At 33.4% G+C, this 18,036-nt stretch overlaps 3 protein-coding genes across 4 annotated transcripts in view; all 3 read left to right on the forward strand.

Annotated features, from left to right (window-relative positions):
• Window positions 1-2,325: 2,325 nt before the first annotated feature.
• LOC116343488 (peroxisomal leader peptide-processing protease) lies at window positions 2,326-4,668 on the forward strand. Its single transcript, XM_031771553.1, has 5 exons — window positions 2,326-2,368; window positions 2,446-2,459; window positions 3,163-3,757; window positions 4,219-4,473; window positions 4,529-4,668. The coding sequence occupies exons 3-5, from the start codon at window positions 3,295-3,297 to the stop codon at window positions 4,615-4,617; spliced, it is 807 nt and encodes a 268-aa protein (XP_031627413.1). The 5' UTR covers window positions 2,326-2,368; window positions 2,446-2,459; window positions 3,163-3,294; the 3' UTR covers window positions 4,618-4,668.
• A 3,930-nt stretch (window positions 4,669-8,598) lies between these two features.
• On the forward strand, window positions 8,599-13,090 carry LOC116343470 (transitional endoplasmic reticulum ATPase TER94). 2 transcript variants are annotated; one of them, XM_031771519.1, is made up of 7 exons: window positions 8,599-8,851; window positions 9,747-10,103; window positions 10,170-10,534; window positions 10,607-11,377; window positions 11,542-11,901; window positions 11,990-12,276; window positions 12,642-13,090. In XM_031771519.1, the coding sequence occupies exons 1-7, from the start codon at window positions 8,835-8,837 to the stop codon at window positions 12,918-12,920; spliced, it is 2,436 nt and encodes an 811-aa protein (XP_031627379.1). In that variant the 5' UTR covers window positions 8,599-8,834; the 3' UTR covers window positions 12,921-13,090. The 2 variants fall into 2 exon arrangements, with proteins under 2 accessions (XP_031627379.1, XP_031627380.1); XM_031771520.1 differs by lacking the exon at window positions 8,599-8,851 and adding an exon at window positions 9,183-9,306.
• A 424-nt stretch (window positions 13,091-13,514) lies between these two features.
• Window positions 13,515-18,036, forward strand: part of LOC116343472 (gamma-1-syntrophin-like) — a 36,025-nt gene continuing 31,503 nt past the window's right edge. Inside the window, exons 1-2 of the mRNA XM_031771521.1 lie at window positions 13,515-13,524; window positions 13,662-13,685. The gene's annotated coding sequence lies outside the window, so the exon portion shown is untranslated. The remainder of the gene's footprint in view (window positions 13,525-13,661; window positions 13,686-18,036) is intronic.

Raw genomic sequence — 18,036 nt, forward strand, 5'->3', positions numbered from 1 at the left:
GGAATCCGAATATGACCTTATTTTTGGGGTATAGGGGGCTATTGAACCCCATTCTGGGCCTTTATCTACGATTTAAGCATATTTTCGGAATTTCACCCTGCCCCGCCCCACTGGAGGTGGAGGGCGACCTCACCCAATGTGTCATTCGACCCCTTTTTGCCCCCACAACATTTACAAAGCAAAAAAAATCAGCATCGATTCAAGTTGAACCTCGACAAATCGTGCAAAAAGTGAAATGGCCGTTTTGGCGCCTCAATTTTTGGCTTTGGCCGGCCCAAATCTCAATAATATTTTCCAAAAACTATCCCATCTTGTAGGGGCCAACTCAAGGAACACGATAGGGACAAGGAAACTAGATGCAGTCGGTCTACATTTCATACAAAAAAAATTTAGATAGTAAAAATTTTGGTAAAAATATGGTTATAATGTCATACTTTTGGCCCTTGGCCGGCGCAAATTAAAGCCAAAGGATCCAAAAATGTACATGCCTTGTGGAGAATGGTCCGGAGATTACGATAGGACCAAAAAACCATATGTAATCGAGTTTATTTTTGGGAAAATCCCGAAATAGCGTGCCAAAATCGAAAAAATCAGTTTTGCGCCTCCGTCTTCGGCCATGGCCGACACAAATCCAATCCAATTTAATGGGAAATGGTTCTATCTTGTAGAGAAAAGCTCAGGGAACACGATAGAGGTAAAAAAAATCAACATTCATTTGAGCTGAACCTCGAAAAATCGTGCCAAATGTGGAATGGCCGATTTGGCACCTCAATTTTCGGTCTTGGCCGGCCCAAATCTCAATAATATTTTCCACAAACTATCCCATCTTGTAGGGGCCGACTCAAGGAACACGATAGGGACAAGTGAAAAATCTGGCGTAACTTCTGATTGATGGCCCGGGCCGGCCCGAATGAAATGTTCTACAAAGTGTCTTATCATGTCGAGACGGACTCGAGAAACACGATAGGAGAAAAAAAAATTTGGTTTCCGTGTCGCAATTTTGAATAAAATCAAGTAGAAAAATGTCAATGTACATGACCCCCTCTCCTAATCCCTTTTATTTTGACCGACCTACAAATCAGTCTATCTTGTAGAGGAAGATCCCCAGAACACATTGCAACCATAAAAGGATAAATATTCAAAATTACTCTTAATTTTATTTTGATAGGCGTGGAGAGATAGTCATTTTTGAGGAAAATTGACCCCCCCCCCACCTCCTGGGAAAAAATTCAAAAATCCGGCTGAGCCAAAATTCTTAGTTTTTCACCCTTAAAATATCCCCCAAAAGATTTTTTCGAAATTACCACTCTATAAAAGTGAGCCACTTATATGAAACACCCTGTATATACTAGAAATTGGTGTCTATCCCCTAGACCAGTGCCTGTTAAATATCTTTTTTGAAATGAATATCCTTTCAGAAAAGGAGTAAATTTGGAAAATGTTTTTTTATAAATATTGTTCTTTGGACATCACAAAAAGCACAAGTTATTAAAAAGATTATTTTATATTCAATAAATTCAAACGTTTTTAAATTTACTTGCAAATCTCGGGTAAAAATATTATTATTTTTTCTTCGAATAATCGAACGTTCGCACATACAAACGACTGATCGAGTATTATTTCAACTTACGAACGAATGCCCAGCTCTGATTACAACATTATAACAACAAATTTATTTTAAAAAGATATGTAACAGTTTTATTTTCATTGGTATTTGAGCTCATTTCAGTCCTCACCCGTTCAATTCTCAGATGGAAAATGTGTTGTTAAGCGATTGAATTATAATTGTGACCTTTGCGTTATCAGGTCAACGTCGACCACATCGATGTTTGTTTGGCCGACCACATTGATCACGTTCGGTTTATCAATCGCATCCCCACATATTTACGCGTGTGGTACGTTTTTTCCTCATTAGTGAAATAATGATAATAGTTTATAAAATTTCATCATATTTTAGACTGAAAACAAAAAAAAATGTTGCTATATGAATTAACAATAAAGAAAATCTTATATCAATCTTTGAGAAAACATTCAACTGGAAATATTCCAATTATATATACATACATCACTAATAATGTGATTGACGTTAGTTGAATAAAAAAATTATAATTGCATTTTACGACGAATTGAAAATAGAGAAAAATACATATACATCATTAAATAACTCATTGTTGTGAATGACAGTAAATAATGTTAATCTGGACCACATTAATTACCATGTTAATTACGCATGTATTCGTCGACTCTTACCTATAAATAGATTATCATCATCTGTGAATCGTCAGTCGCATTTTATAAGATCGTAAAAGACATTGAATATATTGAATAACATTGTTATTTGAATCGAATCGAAATATTTTTGTGGAAGGTAATTTTTCAAAATATCATAATGAATATTCACAAAAAAAATCAAAATAATAATATTAATACATTCTTATCACACAGCCAATGAATCAAAGGTTGAAGTTACATCACGGTATTGTTTACAGTGAAAATAATCCACAACTTCGGAAATCATGTATTATTTTCAACAGTCGATACTGTTTAGCACCTGCATCAATTTTACTTGAGTGGTTTAAACACTTTGATGATATTAAAAGAGACTTAAAAATTAATCGAATTATTGATCCAAGTACAGATGAACGTTATAGTAGCTTAATCAAGGATAATTTTAAAATTATTCATGAATACCAAGACATTTTGTACAAATCGAATGCAACAATTGTAAAGATATTCAAATGTCGTAATATTTGGAATTCTTTTAATGATATTTTGCGAACTTTCGTTGTGAAGTCTGCAAAAAACGAAAGTAATGATTTGCATAAACTTCTTCTGTCGAGCTTTATAATGCTGCGATTAAAAATAAAAAGAGAGGCAAACAACTCATCTCTGGCCATTTTTAAAGAAATATCTGAAAGTGTCAAATTGGATCAGGAACATAATGATGTACTTCGTATGAATGTTGTTCGTAAGCTCGAGAATATCGAATCAATCAGTTCTCCTTTTGGAAATGAATGCTTCCTAAATACCATAAATGTGGGCCGGATTGCTAACATATTTGGCGATAATAAATGTCTGATGATTGCATCTATGCCTCTAGTACCTGCTTTGGATTCACTTTTCGTGTTGATCTGTTGTGCTTAATAGAATTTTTCATTTTAGGTACCTGGTTGTGAAGGAGGTGCTGTATACAATAAAGATAACAATGACTTAATAGGAGTGGTTGTTAGCACAACATTTGATTGGAATAGTGAAAATGCGACTTTAACACTTGTGGCTAAATTCAATGAAATCATGGCTGAATTTATAGAACAGAGCAAATTAACTTCAATCAATATAGAAAATGAATTGGACATATATCATGACTCCAAATTTAACAACAGAGACGCATTTGATTACAAAAGCTTGAACTACGTTAGACAAGATTCATTGAAATTTGAAAATTTTATTGTCCTAATTCAAAGTGGAGAGAGTTGGGGTAGTGGATGTTTTGTTAAAATCAAAGAAGTACGTATGATTATAACATGTGCTCATGTGTTGGAAAATCATAACGGAAATGTTCATTGTACTTGGAAATTTGGTCATTTTGAAAGTAAAATTATATTCAAAAATCCATATTTTGATGAAGCATTTGATATAGCAATATTAGAAGCACCACAGAATATTCCTGAGCAGAATTTTACTAAGTGTTATACGACACCTACGAAAATTGGTCAAAAAGTGTATTCATCCGGTTTTCCGCATTTCACCAGTTTGGGTAAAGTTTATCTTTTTATTATCATTAATAACATTAATGAAACTTATTTTCTTAATTGTGTGTTGTATGCTGGGATGGTATTCGACAAGTTTTCCTTTACGTGACGTGTTAAAAACCTCATTAGTTTCGGAAACTCCCAAACACTTGAAATTATTTTCCAATATAAAGTTAAAGAAATAATCATGATGAAAATCCGAAAAATATCAAACTTTTCATATATGTCGCATCTTACATGTTACGCATATCATCACAAATGAAATTAGTTTCGACAAAGACAAAGTTTTTGACATGCCATCACAGATTTTATTTCATTAACACGATAATATTGACAGGAAGAACTTATCGAACATGTACCTCCCCCCCCCCCTCTCTCTGTGAGCTCTCTCCATAGAAAATTCTTCTCCATTCATTTCATTCTATGCGAACTAATTGTCATTACTATTTATTACTTAATGATGCAGGTAAAGTACATGAGTTCTTTCCCAGCATTTTTGAAGGACGCATTACAAAAATCTCTAAGGGTGTTATATTCAGCGATGCCAGTGTACAATCAGGTCAGAGTGGAGGACCAATGTTCAACCTTGATGGTCATTTGATTGGCATTACAATATCAAATTCCAGAGACGAAGCTTATCAGCTTATTTATCCAAATGTTAATATGTCTGTGCCTGTTTTCGAAATATTCCCCATTCTACAACAATACGGAAAGTCAAAAGGTGAAATTTAATGGATTTTATTCATGTATGTTGTTAAACTCAATACTCTTTTTAGATGAAAAACATTTGCAAAACTTAGTGGCAAACAATGAAGTGAAAAGCATTTGGGCCTTGGAAACACCAAAAATTTTATGTAAATTGTAAAAAGAAAATGTGATCTTAATAAAGAATTTTTTTTATTAAATTGAATACACAGTTGAAGGGCTTCTAAACAATAATTCGAGCTCAGCATGTTATTTGGTAAACAATGATTTATTCAAATATGTTCAAAATGTCAAAAATATGCCACTTCGCAAATATTGCAGTCAATTAATATGTAATTTTGAAGTAAATTCATATGAGTTTGTTAGTTTTCTAGGGTTTGAATTACAAACATCGTTTGAATGAATGTACACAGGGAAATCCCAAGGAACAATTTGTTATGCAAATTCACCCATTACCAGAGCACAAATGACCGTCAGGTCATATTTGGGCCCGGATTTGTTTGTCGTTTCAGTCATTTTCACGGTTGCCATGTTATGCATTCAGGTGTGAAGACATGGAAAAGAGGAACGACAATCATTAGTATCGTTCATTGAATTGTATATGAAATTCTTTCTAAATTAAAAACTTGACTCACCTACGGGCTCCTTCCCTCCGTACTGTAGTTTTACGTTGCTATGAACGCACAAGAAGACCACAAAATTTGTGTCAAGCCTAGCTACGCTAACTAATCGTTATAATATTTTTTTTATCTAGTAATTTATGGATTTCTGTTGTCTGTTAACATTGTTCGCATTCGGTGGTCTTCTCAACGAATCAGTCACAAAGTCCTGTGTAATTAGAAGCAAAAACAATAACGAATAGACTCTATTTTCAATTGATTCATACCTTTGAGCATAATGCATTTTGCGGTGCCAAAACACTGTCTTCGAAGCAGCATCATCATCCTGAATGTGTAATGACCAATTTTTGTAGGTAACTTTAACCTTTAGCATTAAACACCCATTCCGAAGTATTTCCTCCACATAGCCATTGCGAATTTGACGCAATTATAACTGGTAGACTAGCGACTGAGTCCGGTAGTCCAGCAATCGGTTTCGCTTTGCAACCGTAGCACAATTTGAATCGATGCCTTTTTGTTTTTGCTTGAAATCCTTCTTGGCAATTCAAGAATGTTTTTTGATGTTCCCAATTCATCTGCCATTTTAACTGAATGTCTAAGTTTCCTGATGCTCAGTAAAAATTTTAGCGATCCTGGACATCTTTTCCGTCTCTTCAAACCAAATAGCCGATGCACCAAAGAAAATCATTAACGGCTCGTTGTTGAATACTGTCACGGCGACGTTTTCATTAACTTTGGTCGACTTAATGTAATGATCAAAATCCAGTCGTGAATATTTACGCGTTGCATATGCTGCTATTAGCATTGTGATACGATATTCAATATACCATTTCCATGTTGAATTACGTGGTGATGGTGGATCGAATAGGTATGACTTCAGATAATTCTTTTCTTCGATAACAAACCATCCAGCCAATTTCTTTGCCTCTCTATTTTTTCTTTTCTGCTGTATCAAACTGTGATGTTTTCCGCCAAAATTCAAAGTAATTAAAAAATAATGAGTTTCAATTCAAACCCATTTCAAATTACATTTCAAAATATCTCACCTCAACCGTTCATCTCTTAAGAGAGTCAAAGTGCGCACCCGACGATCCCATCGCAAAAAGTACTGACGATTCATCTTGAATAAAATCAAAATTGAGGCCAGTCAGGCAACCTCCGTCATTTGAAGACTGCGCTCAAACAATATTTGAGTCATAACTGCTGCATGCTCGGGTCGAAGTATTGTTTGAGAGCCACATTTTATTGCAACGAAATTTTCTTCTTCTTCGTTGTTATATCTTTTTCTTTTCATTCTTGAACACTGATACAAATAAACAAATATAAAAAAATTACACAAATTTAGAAAAGAAGGACCAAATGTAGCATATATCATAAAAACAATAAGCTAAAAACACTTCTATCTTAAATCAAATGAAACAGTAATGAAGAACGCATTATAAATATCAGGTCTTACCTCAACAAAGTGACTTTGTATTCTAAATCGAATGATGAAAATTATTTCCAATGTGACATCAAATATATTGCAGATCGAAATGTTGTTGGAATATTCACCATAAATTTTATCAACGCTCTGTTATTTCGAAATTAAAACAAAGACAGTCACAAAACCAACTGTGAATATATCCAGTCCATGCCGAACAGTGTTCCGAATACACAAAATCATTGTTAAAATGACTATGTTCGATTGTCCGAGGCACGCTACAAATACTCACACATAATTCTCAAGAAATCCTTGTGCACACTTTGAATATAAACAAATAACATTGGATTCAGTTTGACACATATACACCGCGCCAATATTTTCCGTGTCAATATTATTTCGCGCATTTGTAAATAAAAAATGGATGTCGTGGATCAATTGATTTAGATAAATTTTGGAAATGATCACAGTGGAATCACAGTATCGTTCAGAATTGCTAATCAAACGAAATTGTTCTCATAAAGATATCTAGTGTTTTTTATACACAATTAAATTTTTTTTATAAAATTTAGAAATAACATGCTCAAAAATGAACAAACAATTTAATCATCATCATCTTCGAAAAATTCCAAATCGTTCGTTTGTTTTGCCTTCTCATTTTCTACTCCAATCTTTTTCAAATATAGTAAAGAAGCAAAAAGTGGATTCAATACCAATTTTTTCTATCCACGGTAAGACTGTGTTATATTCTTGCTTAATAGCTGTTGTCGGCGATAGCTTAATTGCAAAAAGTCCGACATCTTCTTGCGAACTTTTGGTCTAGCCGAAAATACGACCAGCTCCTTCTATTTTTCGTCCCATTGTAAACGCAATCCAAAAAATTTAAACTCACTACAACTAAAATTCAATTGCTGCAATTATTTCAATTTTATTGGCACATAAACACCATAAACCAGCAATGCTAATCTAATAGCTGAATCGAGCTGAATGGAAAAGAAAAAGATTGTATTAGTTAAGGATTTGATAATCCGAATTTGATAATTTGCGAATTTTCTGTTATTTCATGAAATAAAAGAAAGAAATTAAATGGAAAATTGACGGCAAATTCATCTCGAAAAGATATTTTCATTATTATTATTATTATTATTATTAAAAATTCAACTCGACAACACATCTCCTGTTATCATTATAATGTAATGAATTCAGAATAAAATTATGGTAACATTGACAACAATTGTGTGAATACAACAAAATTCAAAGTTCTATTTCCTTTTCATATGAATGTTCAAATTGAATATGTCACACAGCTAAACTGTAAAATGTCAGCATCACATTGTCGCCACTGGCCAATACCGATCACAAATGCTTGTTTTTTAAATTGATACGTTGAGAAAGTCTTTATTGAAAAAATGCATTATACTCTTTCCACCAAAAAACATTCATTTTCAAAAAACAAATAATTCATTTATCCAATTAGATTGAATAATATCTTAAAATTTAAAACGCCTATTGTTTCAAACACTACGCATATTGTTCAACATTAAAAATGAGAATTTGTTTCGGCAAATTCAGACATTTATATACAATATACATACAAAAAAATCCTTACTGAGAGTGAATATTTAATATGGCTCAAATTCAGTAATTTCATTTCTTTTTTCTTCGTGCACCGCAAATAATAATAATTTATTATTCATCAAAATGATTACTATTTGTGAAAAAATGAAACCATATAAAGAAATTCTGAACATCGACACCGGACACAATACTCTTTTTTTGCTTTCGCACTCTTAGAGTAGGTAACAGTGTCAGTCAATTTCGTAGCCGTTTCGTATTCATAGAATTTATACTCTTTATTTGCCCCTTGAAATTATGTTGACAAGAAAACTACATTTTAAACTGTTTTGTAGGAGCAACTAAAAAGACGAATATAGAAATAAATAAATGTTCATTAATTAGTTTACAATAGTGCAATTTTATAATGTGAACCAACCACATATTTTAGTACATATATATACATATATATTGATTACGTGTTAGTTTAATGATGGCAATACCAAAAAAACATTAGTAGTAAATGTCATACATTCAATTTTGGATTGTCATCGTTGAGCGTTCAGTTCAGTTCAGTTCCAAAGACAAGTCAATTGGATATATTTGTTATTCGTTATTTGATATTACAGAAGATTTTTATATATGATCTTTGTAATTTACATGTAATTTCTCAATTGAAATATCATAAATAAACGCCACAAAAATAAAGTTAATAACGCAAAAAATCAATAAATTTTTCTTTTATAAATTCAATATTTCGAAATAATTTCCGAGACGAATATGGCTGATCATAAAAGGTACTATGAGTAATTTATTTGTAATATTATAAATGATTTAAAGAATTTAGTAATTTAAATGTGTTTAGAAATACATATTATTAATTGCTAATAATCACAAACAATAATGCATGAGTAAGCTCTTTATTTTCTCTGTGGTGAAAATTGTTCTTTTTTTTATGTTTAAATAATGGCTGAATTAGTTTCAAGAAACTGCATCATTTCTATTGAAATGAGTGGCGTTATATTATCGCTCTTGATGGCTGCTGGCAATTTTAGTACATGTTCTGAATGTTTTTTCCATCTGACAATAATGCTGGAATAAGTCTGATGTTTAGATTTATGAAGAGGGCTTTCATTGTTGAAAAGATTCTTTCATCATCAATTCTTATCCAAAAGTTACATACATTTTCACGCCATTGAAACAACTACGTACAGAACACATATTTTTGATTAACAATGGCCGATGAAAAAAGGTGCATATATATAAATATATATGATTTCATTTATAAATTTTTATACAATTCTGTGTTAAAATTGCTTTTTTAAAGTATGATTAAATGTTTAAGACATATGGAATGTTTGAATTTTTGCTTAGTTGAAACACTTGTTTTTTTACTTACTGTTCAAACGATAATGATTTCCATTTTATGCAAGTCATTGTTTAATTAAAAACAAGTATGCTTCGAGATAATATTTTATTTTGATTTTATAATGTTAAACTTCGTATATTCGAAAAAAAAAAACATATTGCATTGGTATAAATGACAACAAGTCTTATTTATTTTATTATATATAAAATAAATGTGAGGTTAAACTTTCGACAGAGCTCCAACAGTTTTGTGATTCTTTCGATCCATTTCAAATACTATTTTTATTTAAAAACATCTTCTCATAGAGTTTTATATTTTCCCAGTGATGACTTAGCAACTGCAATCTTGAAACGAAAGGACCGTCCAAATCGTTTACTCGTTGAGGAAGCTGTCAATGATGACAATTCGGTAGTGTCATTGTCACAGTCAAAAATGGACGAGCTGCGTTTGTTCCGAGGTGATACGGTGCTACTAAAAGGAAAACGCCGCAAGGAAACTGTTTGTATTGTTTTGTCTGACGATAACTGTCCCGATGAGAAAATTCGCATGAATCGCGTTGTACGTAACAATTTACGTGTTCGTCTCGGTGATGTTGTATCAATTCAGTCATGTCCTGATGTCAAATATGGTAGTCGAGTACACATTTTACCTATTGATGACACTGTTGAAGGTCTAACTGGGTTAGTAAATAAAAATTAATGAATCAAGATGAATTATTTAAATTAAATATATTATTCAACCCTTAGAAACGTCTTTGAGGTTTATTTAAAACCATACTTTCTTGAGGCATATCGGCCGATTCACAAAGATGATACATTCTTAGTTCGCGGAGGAATGAGAGCCGTTGAATTCAAAGTGGTTGGTACGGATCCATCACCATATTGCATTGTAGCCCCAGAAACGGTATTGCATTGTGAAGGAGATCCAATCAAACGCGAAGAAGAAGAAGAAGCATTGAATGCAGTGGGCTATGACGATATTGGAGGTTGTCGTAAGCAATTGGCTCAAATTAAAGAAATGGTTGAACTTCCATTGAGACATCCATCGCTTTTCAAGGCAATTGGTGTAAAACCACCTCGTGGAATACTTATGTATGGTCCACCCGGGACAGGTTCGTTTTGGAAATATAATTTATTCACTAAACAATACATCTAAAATATTTGTGTTCAATTTCATGTGACAGGCAAGACTTTGATTGCACGGGCTGTAGCTAACGAAACGGGGGCATTTTTCTTCCTAATCAATGGTCCAGAGATCATGTCCAAATTGGCCGGAGAATCTGAATCAAATTTACGGAAAGCTTTTGAGGAAGCTGAGAAGAATTCACCAGCAATTATTTTCATCGATGAGTTAGATGCTATAGCACCAAAACGTGAAAAAACACATGGAGAAGTGGAAAGACGTATTGTTTCACAACTATTAACTTTGATGGATGGAATGAAAAAGAGTTCACACGTCATTGTTATGGCCGCGACCAATCGACCCAATTCCATTGATCCAGCACTTCGTCGCTTCGGCCGATTTGATCGTGAAATTGATATTGGTATACCAGATGCTACTGGTCGACTAGAGGTATTACGTATTCACTCGAAAAATATGAGATTGGCTGATGATGTTGATTTAGAACAAATAGCTGCTGAATCACATGGTCATGTTGGTGCTGATTTAGCCTCACTATGTTCGGAAGCTGCTCTACAACAAATTCGTGAAAAAATGGATCTGATCGATTTGGAAGACGATCAAATCGACGCTGAAGTTTTGAACTCGCTGGCTGTTACAATGGATAATTTCCGTTATGCAATGACCAAATCCTCACCATCTGCGTTGCGAGAAACAGTTGTCGAAGTTCCTAACGTTACTTGGACTGACATTGGTGGACTTGAAAGTGTTAAAAAGGAATTACAAGAACTGGTTCAATATCCAGTTGAGCATCCGGATAAATTCCTTAAATTTGGTATGCACATTTAGTGGCTTGATCTCTTATCAATTTAGTTGGAGAGTCCTCCTATATTTCAAATCATCCTTGTGTATGATTCACATAAGCTCTCCTATATTTTTCTATTGATCAAAATTCAAAAATCATATATTTTCATTTGTATTTTTTTCATGTCTCTTTAGGTATGCAGCCATCACGAGGTGTCTTATTTTATGGACCACCTGGTTGCGGTAAAACATTGTTGGCAAAGGCAATTGCCAACGAATGCCAGGCCAACTTTATTTCGGTTAAGGGACCCGAATTGCTAACCATGTGGTTTGGTGAGTCGGAAGCTAATGTTCGCGATATTTTTGATAAGGCACGCTCAGCCTCCCCATGTGTATTATTCTTTGATGAATTGGACAGCATCGCTAAATCACGAGGTGGAAATGTTGGTGATGCCGGAGGTGCTGCTGACCGCGTAATTAATCAAATTTTGACTGAAATGGATGGTATGGGAGCAAAGAAGAACGTCTTCATTATTGGAGCTACAAATCGACCAGGTATGAATTAGATGTGTAGATTTATCTTTAATTTTAATCATCAGTTTAAATATGTTTGATATATAAAATATATTTGTACAATTTTTAGACATTATTGACTCAGCAATCTTACGGCCAGGACGATTGGACCAACTTATTTATATTCCATTGCCTGATGAGAAATCACGTGAAGCCATTCTAAAGGCAAATCTTCGAAAGAGCCCATTGGCCAAAGAAGTTGATTTGACATACATTGCAAAAGTAACACAAGGTTTTTCTGGAGCAGATTTAACTGAAATTTGCCAACGTGCTTGTAAATTGGCTATTCGACATGCCATCGAGGCCGATCTTAAAAGAGAACGTGAACGTGCTGAAAATCAACAATCGGCTATGGACGTAAGTCTTAACTGAACAAGATTCTTCATTTTATAATATTAATAATAAAAACTGCACCGAACAGCGTTTCTTCGCCTCGGTGGTTTATTTGAAATAAATTAAATCAATATAATTAAAGTCTTACATGAAGCAGTTTTTAAAACGAATAATTATGTTCACAATTATGTTTTCAATTCATCTATTTGGTTTTAAATATTTTCAATTCTAAGTTTGACTGTTGATGAATTTACTTCTAAATCAATTAAATTAGTATCACTGTAAGCTCTCAGTAACGATGCACGTGCACCAATTAGTAGCGAATATCTAATCTTTTAGAATCACAAAATCAAGAAATAAATTAAATATTTCTTCTTTTTTTCATACAGATGGATGAAGATGATCCAGTACCAGAAATTACACGTTCTCATTTTGAAGAAGCAATGAAATTCGCACGTAGATCAGTCAGTGACAACGATATTCGCAAATATGAAATGTTTGCTCAAACATTGCAACAATCTCGTGGATTCGGTACAAATTTCCGCTTTCCAACCGGTGGAATTGCTGGCGCTCCACCTTCAGGCAGTTCATCACTTGGAAACTCAAGCTCGGCGGGCAACGGTGGCGGTCAAGCTCAAGCTGATGGAGATGATGATCTCTATAACTAGATTTGAGATCATTATATTAATAAAATAATGAAACAAGAATATCCCCATAAAAACATAGAAGGGCTAAACCATATTTTCTCAACAACAAAATTCAAACAAAATATTTCTTAACATTAAGCAAATGCATACAGAAAATCAATTCCCAGTTAAATAAAAGTGAATAAATAAAATGGAATTTAAAAAAATAATTAAAATACATTTATACCAACTTATTATATGAAAAACAAATAAAAATGGATTTTGAACTCAACGTTTCATGTATTCATTCTGTTTGTCAAATACTTACATGCGCAGTATACACTTCTCCTTGATAATCAAAAGCTATTGTGCCAATCTCTCTAAACAATTCATTCCCCATATTTCCCTCTTTGATTATCTCATATTCTTTAACAGTTGATTTTGCAAAACATAAAATCGAACAACATGGAAAAATTCATAGCGCATAAATAAGTGCAAAAAAAACCGACACCTCTTCTCTATTGGAAAAATATAAAATGTAAACATTAAACTTATATTAAAGATAAATGTGAATGAAATCACCAATTACGTTGTAATGTGAATATTTTTTTCATTGTTGCCGTTGCTCAGTGTGAAAAAAATACTTGTGAGTGAAAAGTAGGTTAACTAAGTAGGTTTATTTTTTATTTAAAAATGGTATCATAAACACCGTTTATTTTCCTTCAGAATGGTTTCCGAAGAGAGAGAAAAATGTAATATTTGTTGTTCATTATTTGTTCACAGCACCAGGTGTCACCATAGACCAAAGTTTGTATTAAAGAGGGAAAACTATAAAAAATTATGCTAATAAGTAAGAATACAATGTAGGGTGTTTCCCATATCTATAAATAGAAAAATGGTATTTATTCATTCAATATAGGCAAAATTCTATGATAGTTAATGGCATTTATACAACGAAGCGAAAAACAATTGTCAAGTCTGAATGTATAAATGAAAGTAGCCAATGCCTTGGTAGTACTTCCTCGAAATGCTGAGACACAACAGTCAGTCTCAGTTCTATTGAAAATATCGAGAGAAGAGTATGTTTTTATTCAGACATTTCTCAGCCATAAGCGCTGAATAACATACTCTCTTCTCGATATATTCAATAGAGTTAGTGTAACAAATTACAATATTAATTTTTAATTAATTTTCGAGTTAAAATGGTGATTGGTTTTGCTAAGTCTGCTGTTTAATTTGAACTGCTTGTTAACGACGTGGTCTCTGCAATGTTAGCGGGATATCCAGTCCAAACAGGTTACAATGTCCTATGAAAATACAAATGTCATTTAACACAAACATAACACATCTATAATATGCAAATATCCATTTCTTATATACATACCTTTGATGAGAATGCATTTGGCGGCCACGATATCACGATCCCAAGTTGTCTGATGCACAATCATTGGTTGTTAAGCGACCTGTCCATCGATTTCCGCTGCATTTTCATCATCAACATTGACGTCAGTATATTCCAATACACCACTCACTGCGTTTACTTGCCATTTGTTTGGAAACACGGCCACCTTAGACAGTAAACGATCAGCTATAATGTCGAAATCATGCTCAGTCATTTCACCTCTTGCCAGAAATAGCGCCAAACTCTCTTCAATATAAACTTTGTTATACTTTAAACGCCGTTTGCTGAGCTGTGCCACGATTTTGGATGGTAAAAAGTTAGCCATGATTGAATTTGGCACCGGTGCACAATTTTTACAAACTTTGAATCGGTTGCTTTTGGTACTTGGATTGAATCATCCGCCACATTTTGCGCATGATGGCATTCGCTGGTACAGCTGTCGATTGTTTCGATCATTTTGCTCATCCAAAGTGAACTGCTTCGTCCATCGCTTGGCCTTTTTGTCACGCATTTTATATTTCGTGAGCCAATGGTTCTTTTTACTAGATGTTTTCATGTTGACCTGAAATTAAAATGTAAAAAAATTAATTGAAAATATTGTTTGTTTGCTTCATTCACGTAACATATCACTCACGATTTTTTAAAAATGCAAAAGAAAAATTGAATACTTACTTCTTTGTGAGTGCTGATGGTTCTTCGAACTGTCGCATTCCATATCTTCATACCCGGATCGATTCCCAGTTCATAAACAAACGTTCCATCTAAGTATCGCTTTCTCACAATGTCATCATCCAACAACCGTTGAAGATGTTGTTTTGGCAATTTATACAATACCGATACTGATTCACCGTTGCTGACAATAGTATAATGAAACTCTTTGTTTTTCTTCAATATTCGATTGATTTTGTCAAAATTGAATATTTGGTTCCAGAAAAGTTCTTTGTTTTCGCGAATGATATTTTCGGTAACTTGTTTACCTTCGACTTTTGGAAGGAGTTTCTCTTCTGCCAACATTCTGTAAAAAACATCATTGCACATGATCACTGCCTTCCGCTGATAATTTTGGCAATGGAACAACAGACAGATTTTTGATCTTTGGTATTGTTATGTTGTTGTCTTGCGATTTAGTCCACCAACCTCTTCCACAATTACACTAACCATGTCAAGCAGTAACTTTCTTTTGTATCGTTTTAGAGGTGCATTCTGATGTGTGTTCCGAATGGCATCACAGCGTCGAATCGCCCAATCAATTGCATTGTCAATATACTTTTTATCGAATCTCAAACCGGTTGACACTGCATTAAACTGCCAAACTCTCATTTGCAAAAAATTTATAAATAAATAAATAATGTGGTTCCATGTCCTCGTTTTCTTTGTTCTTATGCAAAACTGCATAAAAGCAGCGCTCAATCACATTTTCGGCACGATTTTTTCAACCAATTTTCCTTTTTGGTTAACATACATTCTATTCGTGAAAAAGTCCCATTGGCGATTGTTTTGCGCGGACTTCACTTTGTCAAGGAACAGCAACGATGCCAAATAAAAGGCATATTTTTCAAAAGAGAAATAGTAAAAATTATGAATATCCACATAAATCGCTTTAAATATTCAATCGGTCCTTCCTGAAGTCAAATCAGCGAAGATACGATAAAAAAATATTTTCACCCTCATGTAAGCGACCCCAAGGCGATGTAATCTCCCCTTTCGATTATTGTTTCAGATGCCGAATTGGGGTTTTTGTAGTGGAAATGTGCCTTTGGAGAAGGTGTCATTCTAAGGATAATTTTTGACGCTCTATCGATTTGCATAAATATTTTTGCTACCAGACCCTCCCCCACCCCCTTTTATGGGGTTTCTTCGTTAATATGTCATTTAAAAATATTTCATTATACAGATCGATATGAAACGGCGAAAAAAATAAAATGTGCCCTCCAAGTCCCCTCAAGGTATGATTTTTTCGGCCTGAAACCTCGGAATTCGGAATCAGCATCCCAAATTACCCTAGAAATGATATTTGTCTCGTGCCCATTCACTGCAAGTATCCCAACAATTAGGGTAAAATGATAAAAAGTTGATTTCTCACTTTTTGAGTGCGGATTTTCGCAAAAAATAATAATGCAAATCGATAGAGCGTCAAAAATTACCATAAGAATGATACTTTTATCTAGAGATTGTCATGATGATCCCCATAAAGTAGCGTGAAATAGCGTCAATAAGTAGCGTGAAATAGCGTGAAATAGCGTCATAGCTGTCCACGAACACCAACGTACGAACCGTTCGTTCGTTTTCAATGTATATTTTGTTCGTTCGTTCGTTCGTAGAAAATGAATTGTTCGGATTGTCGTTCGTATGTTCGTACAAACAACGAACACGTTCGTTCGTTCGTAATTTATGCAAATTTATTTTCTGAATGTAAACAAATATTGCGATAATAAATGTAAATTGGGAAAAAATTAATTTGTTTATAAATTACAATAATTTCAAAAAAAAAATGTTTCATCGATTAAATAAGAATCCAAGTAATAACAATGCGACACCTACCGTAAAAATGCAAAAAGAAACTTAGTTGGTCTCCATTGTAGCATTTTGGTCCGCCATGACAGCATCTTCGTTTTACTTGACCAATCACAGAGAAGCAAAACGAAGATGCTGTCATGGCGGACCAAAGTGCTACAATCCCAAATAAGTTTCCTTTTGCATTTTCACGGTAGGTGTCGCATTGGTATTACTTTTTACATTGGATTCTTGTTCAATCTATGAAATAAAAAATTGAAATTATTGTTATTTTTAAACAAATAAATTTAAAATATAGAGAATTTTTATGAAAAACGTAAGAAGAATATTTTATGACATGTTTCTTTTTTTTACTCGACCGTTCTAAATCAATTTAATCGTGATATTAATTGTGTTTGGTAAAGTTATGGTTTTGTATAATAATCATTGAATGTTGTAAGCATATAATTAATAGGTTCAAATTTAGCATAGTCTCTCCCTTATATTGGTATATCAAAAAAATGGTGTTGCACGTGTATTAGGTACTGTTCGATATATAAGTTGACTTCATGTCTCCATGAAAAATGTTGAAGATGAAAGAAAATTTCACCATCTTACGTCTCTAGCATTATCATTTGTAGAAAAAGCAGTCTATGCTCATATTTCGAAAGCCTGTAACCCCCGGGTAAATTTTTTGGATATTTACCGGTTTGACCCCCTCTGAGAATTTTTTTCTCAAATTTCGGCTCGCTTCACTCGTTAACGCGCATTTTCACTTGTTTCTCTCATGCAAAATTGTTATTTTATTTTTTCCATATAAATACCCCCTAACTCAGTTTTCAAATTTCTTTCTTTGCTGAATATTCATTTTCATTAGACTATTGAAGTATAAATAATTCGAAATAAATGGATTGTGCGGAAAGATGAAATCAACAAAAATTTGGATTTATGTATTATGACATTGCAATGTCAGAATGCACCAAATGTTCAATTTAATCACCGTGAAAACTTGTGAATCTTATTTTCTTATCAAAATACATAAACTCTCCCAATTTGAAGAAATTTTAATCATCTCAAACAACATTTTTGTATTGAAATTTTCTCAAACTTTCAGAATATTATTAATGTGCCAAGTACGTAGGTTGCTCTCCAACCTTCTAGAATAACTGAGAAATACATATATGTTCTTTGAACAAATGGCTTTATTGTTTTTCAAAGTACGTAGGCGACTATTTAAGTTTCTTCAATATGTATGTTTTAGTA

The sequence above is a fragment of the Contarinia nasturtii genome, unplaced genomic scaffold, assembly GCF_009176525.2.
Source record: "Contarinia nasturtii isolate CC-2019 unplaced genomic scaffold, AAFC_CNas_1.1 Cnas_scaffold_1029, whole genome shotgun sequence".
In the NCBI taxonomy this organism is placed as follows: Eukaryota; Metazoa; Arthropoda; class Insecta; order Diptera; family Cecidomyiidae; genus Contarinia; species Contarinia nasturtii.

Coding starts and splice junctions, on each gene's coding strand:
- LOC116343488 (XM_031771553.1), top strand. CDS start 3,295: ATGGCTGAATTTATAGAACAGAGCAAATTAACTTCAATCAATATAGAA. Junction 3,758..4,218: donor TCCGCATTTCACCAGTTTGG/GTAAAGTTTATC, acceptor TTAATGATGCAG/GTAAAGTACATGAGTTCTTT. Junction 4,474..4,528: donor ACAATACGGAAAGTCAAAAG/GTGAAATTTAAT, acceptor TACTCTTTTTAG/ATGAAAAACATTTGCAAAAC.
- LOC116343470 (XM_031771519.1), top strand. Junction 10,104..10,169: donor ACTGTTGAAGGTCTAACTGG/GTTAGTAAATAA, acceptor TTCAACCCTTAG/AAACGTCTTTGAGGTTTATT. Junction 11,902..11,989: donor TGGAGCTACAAATCGACCAG/GTATGAATTAGA, acceptor TACAATTTTTAG/ACATTATTGACTCAGCAATC.